Source organism: Choloepus didactylus, chromosome 4, assembly GCF_015220235.1.
Source record: "Choloepus didactylus isolate mChoDid1 chromosome 4, mChoDid1.pri, whole genome shotgun sequence".
Classification (NCBI taxonomy): Eukaryota; Metazoa; Chordata; class Mammalia; order Pilosa; family Megalonychidae; genus Choloepus; species Choloepus didactylus.
Genome location: NC_051310.1, coordinates 43,651,283 through 43,655,774, shown reverse-complemented (window position 1 = coordinate 43,655,774; position 4,492 = coordinate 43,651,283). Strand labels below are relative to the sequence as shown.

General features: G+C 43.7%; 1 protein-coding gene across 1 annotated transcript; it reads left to right on the top strand.

The window, feature by feature from the left end:
- The first annotated feature begins 3,511 nt into the window (after positions 1-3,511).
- On the top strand, positions 3,512-4,139 carry LOC119532612 (small ubiquitin-related modifier 1-like). Its single transcript, XM_037835035.1, has 2 exons — positions 3,512-3,635; positions 3,762-4,139. Exons 1-2 carry the CDS (start codon positions 3,512-3,514, stop codon positions 4,070-4,072), a joined length of 435 nt encoding a protein of 144 aa, XP_037690963.1. The 3' UTR covers positions 4,073-4,139.
- Positions 4,140-4,492: the final 353 nt, after the last annotated feature.

Here is a 4,492-nt window from a genome sequence, read left to right as displayed (position 1 = left end):
TGTTTCCATGGAGATGCTCCCCACCCAACTGTGGGTGATGACTCTGATTGTATAATTTCCATGGAGGTGTTGGCCTGCCCATTGGGTGGGCCTGAATTAAATTACTGGTGCAGTATATAAGATCAGACAGGAGGAGCAAGCTTGCTACAGCCAAGAGGGACACTTTGAAGAAAGCACAGGAGCTGCAGATGAGAGAAAGTGTGAAGATGGCTGTTGAAAGCAGACTCTTGCTCTGGAGAAGCCGAGGGAGGACAAATATCCCAAGTGCAACTAAGAGGGACATTTTTGAGGAACTGCAGCCTAGAGAGGAACGTCCTGGGAGAAAGCCATTTTGAAACCAGAACTTTGGAGCAGACGCCAGCCATGTGCCTTCCCAGCTAACAGAGGTTTTCCAGACACTATTGGCCATCCTCCAGTGAAGGTACCTGATTGCTGATGTGTTACCTTGGATGCTTTATGGCCTTAAGACTGTAACTGTGTAACCAAATAAACCCCCTTTTATAAAAGCCAATCCACCTCTGGTGTTTTGCATTCAGCAGCATTAGCAGACTAGAACAGGAACTAAGACACATCGTTAGCATCAACAGGTCTCTATTCTATCCAGCTCTCCCGAAGACTTAACTCTGTGGTCTGGGAGCCTGGTTTTACTCATTCTTGTATTAGGGATCATTTTTGTCCTAATAAAATTTTATATGGTTTTTGTTCTTCCTGCATGATGTTTCATAAACTTACAATTGTTTTAATAAAAAATATTTTTAGAATTTATGTAGGGTCTTACATTAACATATCTTTTCTCTTTGAGTAAGGCAGCTCCATTTACCCCATTTTGTAAATGGGGATATCAAAGCTCAGAGAGGCTGTATGGTTTAGTCATGATTATATTGCTAGTAAGGGCAAAATGAAGTTCAAATTCAGGTCTTCTGGCACTCCATCCAGGGGTCTTTCCATCTGCACCAAGAAGATGTCAAAAAAGATCAGGTGTATACAGGGCAGAGCAGTCTGCTGCAGATGCAGACCTAAAAATAGCATCTGCAGCAAAGAGTGGGTCCCCAGGCTTTTCCTCCAAAGAACACAGAAATGCACATGGTGCTGTGGGAATGGTGGGGAGGGTGACCCTGGATGAAGATAGCTGCAGTAGTAGTGGTTCTAGTGTTTCAAGTACAGATTCAAGGTGGACGGGCTGTGAGACAAACCACGGCTCTGACACACACTAAAGGATTCCAGCCCTTCCTTTGCCTTCTTGTATTATCAAAGCAGGTGGAGCAACCCAGTGGACTGGGCCAGACACTCAATAATGACTCAGAAGGCAGGAGAACTGAATTCAGGGCCAACTTCCCTAACTAGGCACAGCAGGTGCAGTGACTGAGACCCACAATACCTTTAGAGGCCTGCAAAAATGTTTTAATTTAAAATCAGAGGGAAAAAAACTTTGGGATCAAAGAAAATGTTTTCATATCTGTATTAATATATCAGAAGACAGAGATCTCTCACATCTGGCTTGTTTTCCTGTAAAGTAAGTCCCTGGCAGAGCTAGGTTTGAGTTCAGTCTCCACATCCCACCTGGATGTCTTTAAGCAGTTTACTTAAGCTTTTGAGCCTCTTTTCTCAACTGCAAAATGGAAATGGCAATAACACCCAACCCCAAGGGTTGATATAAATAAGAATAAAGGAGATGATGCATATAAAGTGCTTAGCATAATGCCAGATATATAGGAAATAGTTAATAACTGGCAGCAGCTCAGCACTGTCATGTCAAATCCCTGACACAATAGAAAGTTAATGTTATTTCTCGTTACTTCCCCTTTCTGTCACCAGACAGGGAAAAGGGGAGGCTTTCAAGTATCTGTAGTCTCTGAAGAGCATCGAATATGTTAGGTTCTTTTTTTCCCTAATACATTTTTTATTGTGAAATTTAATGTAGAACAGTGATAATCCTCAAAGTATGATTTGACATGTTCATTTCTTATATATATTTTCTGAAAGACAAGAAAGAGCTTCCCTGCCTTTCCCCCAAAACAAACCATTCATCAAAAGGTTGCTCTTGACCACCTTAAGTAATTTTTTTTGATGACCTTTTAAAAGGAATCAGAAAGATTTCTTTATGCTTGTTAGAGAGGATTGGTTCCCTGTGGGTTGCCCTCTGACCACAAGTCAGGAAAGATAACACTCAAGAGGGTGATTTCAGTGGGGGGCCTGGGCTCGCAGCCAGATCAGGGAGGCTCTGGAGGGAGCTGGAGCGTGGAAATTGGAGGCCACGTATAGTATAGTCTGTACCATTTACTGTGATAAGAAAGAGACAAGTGAGGTAGAAGCAGAGGAAACATTGAAATCAAATGCAATATTGAGTTTGGAATTATTTGGACCTGCTTTATAGGAAAACAAGCCAGACGTGAGAGATCCGGGCAAATAGGGGTGGGGGTGCGTGTGCATGGTCTTCGCAGTAGGAGAAGAAGTCAAGGTAAGATGCTGGAGTTTGAAAATGGGGGAGTCTCCTTATAAAGCCTCTTTTTTTTTTTAAATAGGAAGGAAAGGGGCATACAGAGGCGAAGGGAAGGAATGTAAACCTGTATCATCAGGATTCCTTGGTTGCAAGCAACAGAAACAGATTTTAGCTATCTTAAATCTAAAGGGATTCGTTAAAAGGATATGATCAGGTTGCTCACATATTTGAAGGGAATGCTGGCAAAACAGTCTTGGAGAGGCTTGGACCAGCATGGTGGGAAGCCAGGTAATGGGAAGAAAATGCAAGTCTCCTCAGGGCTCTGCTCCCAAAACAACTAAGCTTCAATCTTTTTATCACTTCTGCTCAAGTGTGAAAGTCAAATTTGCCAAAGTTGAGCTATGCACCCACCCTTTGGTCAGGGAAGTGTCCGGCAGGACTCCCTGAGGTACAGCCATACCAGTACCACTCATCACAAGGGAGGGGTAAGTGGGGAGAGAAAAACCAAGGTGCTGTTACCAAAAGGAAGGGAAATAGCTGCTAAGCAGCCCCCAAACAGCAAATGTCCATCACATGGGGTAAGCAAGCAGTATAGGGAATTTATGCTTGACTCAGTGTCCCTATAAGGTTTTGCTATGAGAAAAAGTGAAGAAACAGGTAAGCTTTGAGAAAGCAGCAGGAGGTACTGGGACAGGGAGGCAGAGACTGCTAAATAATATCATTTCTCTGAATGGGGTAGGTACAGAGCTGGAGACAGGCAGATTTTTGTGGATTTTGCACGGCTATGGGCTATACTTAGGAATGGGTGAATTGTGATAGGGGAAGCAAGTGCACAAGGTTATTAAATATGCCCTTGGATGTTTCTAATATGCCGCTGCGGGGTGGAAAGGGGTACTTGTGGAGGAAGAAGAGGCATTTGGCCCCAGGAAACTGTCGAGTTGACCACAGGTTTATCAGGCTTGTTATCCATTTGTCTTTGTGGGAAAGGGATAGGTACTTTCACAGAGCTCTCAGAATAATTTGTGTCTTCCTGCTTTGGGGATATTTAAAAGTCATGTCCGATTCACCCACATGTCCTTCGAGGTGCCTCTGCCGGCTTTGCGCCACTTCGCGCCCTCGGGCGAGGCCGAGGGGGTGGGGGTGACCCCCACCGCGCTGCAGAGGCTAGTGCCCCTCCGCAAAGCCCCACCGCAGGGTAAAGCGGCGGCGGCGTGGGAGCGAGAGTCCGCCGCGGGCAAAGCGAAGATGGTGGCAGCTACTCCTGTCATACACGTGGACCTAACTTGCACCAAAAGCTTTTCTAAGGATACTTGCTGAGAAGTAAGTATTCCCAAGTGGGAGGCGAAACCTTCAACTGAGGACTTGGGGGATAAGAAGGAAGGTGAATACGTTAAACTGAAAGTCACTGGACAGGATAGCAGTGAGATTCACTTCAAGGTGAAAATGACAACACATCTCAAGAAACTCAAAGAATCATACTGTCAAAGACAAGAAGTTGCAATGATTTCACTCAGGTTTCTCTTTGAAGGTCAGAGAATTGCTGATAATCACACCCCAAAAGAACTGGGTATGGAGGAAGAAGATGTGATTGAAGTATATCAGGAACAAATAGGGGATCATTCAACGGTTTAGATATTCTTTAATTTTTTTTTTCTTTTCCCTTAATTCTTTTTTATTTTTAAAAATAGTTCTTTTGTAATGTGGTTCAAAATGGAATTGAAAACTGGCACCCTATCTCTTTAAAACGTCTGGTATTTTGAATTACAGTGCTCAGTTATCATTGTTTGTTTTCATTGTGCTGAGTTTGGTGATCAAGACTCAGCCCCCTTCATATAGCCCTCTCCTTTTAAAAAATTACATGTGTGCACAGAGAGGTCACCTTTTCCAGGACTGTGCGTTTTCAGGCTTGTGGTGATAAATAAGATCGACCAATGTGAGAGTGTTCATAATGACTTTCCAGTTGGTCCTGAGGTTCTAGCATGTGATTGCTTCATTCCTGGACTATGACTTGCAGTGGGAGATGGAAGTTTTTCAGAGAACTGAACTGTGGAA

Bases quoted from the DNA above. Each gene is read 5' to 3' on its own strand.
- LOC119532612 (XM_037835035.1), top strand. From the start codon at position 3,512: ATGTCCTTCGAGGTGCCTCTGCCGGCTTTGCGCCACTTCGCGCCCTCG. The intron at 3,636-3,761 runs GTAAAGCGGCGG...CTTGCTGAGAAG, and splicing joins CCGCAAAGCCCCACCGCAGG to TAAGTATTCCCAAGTGGGAG.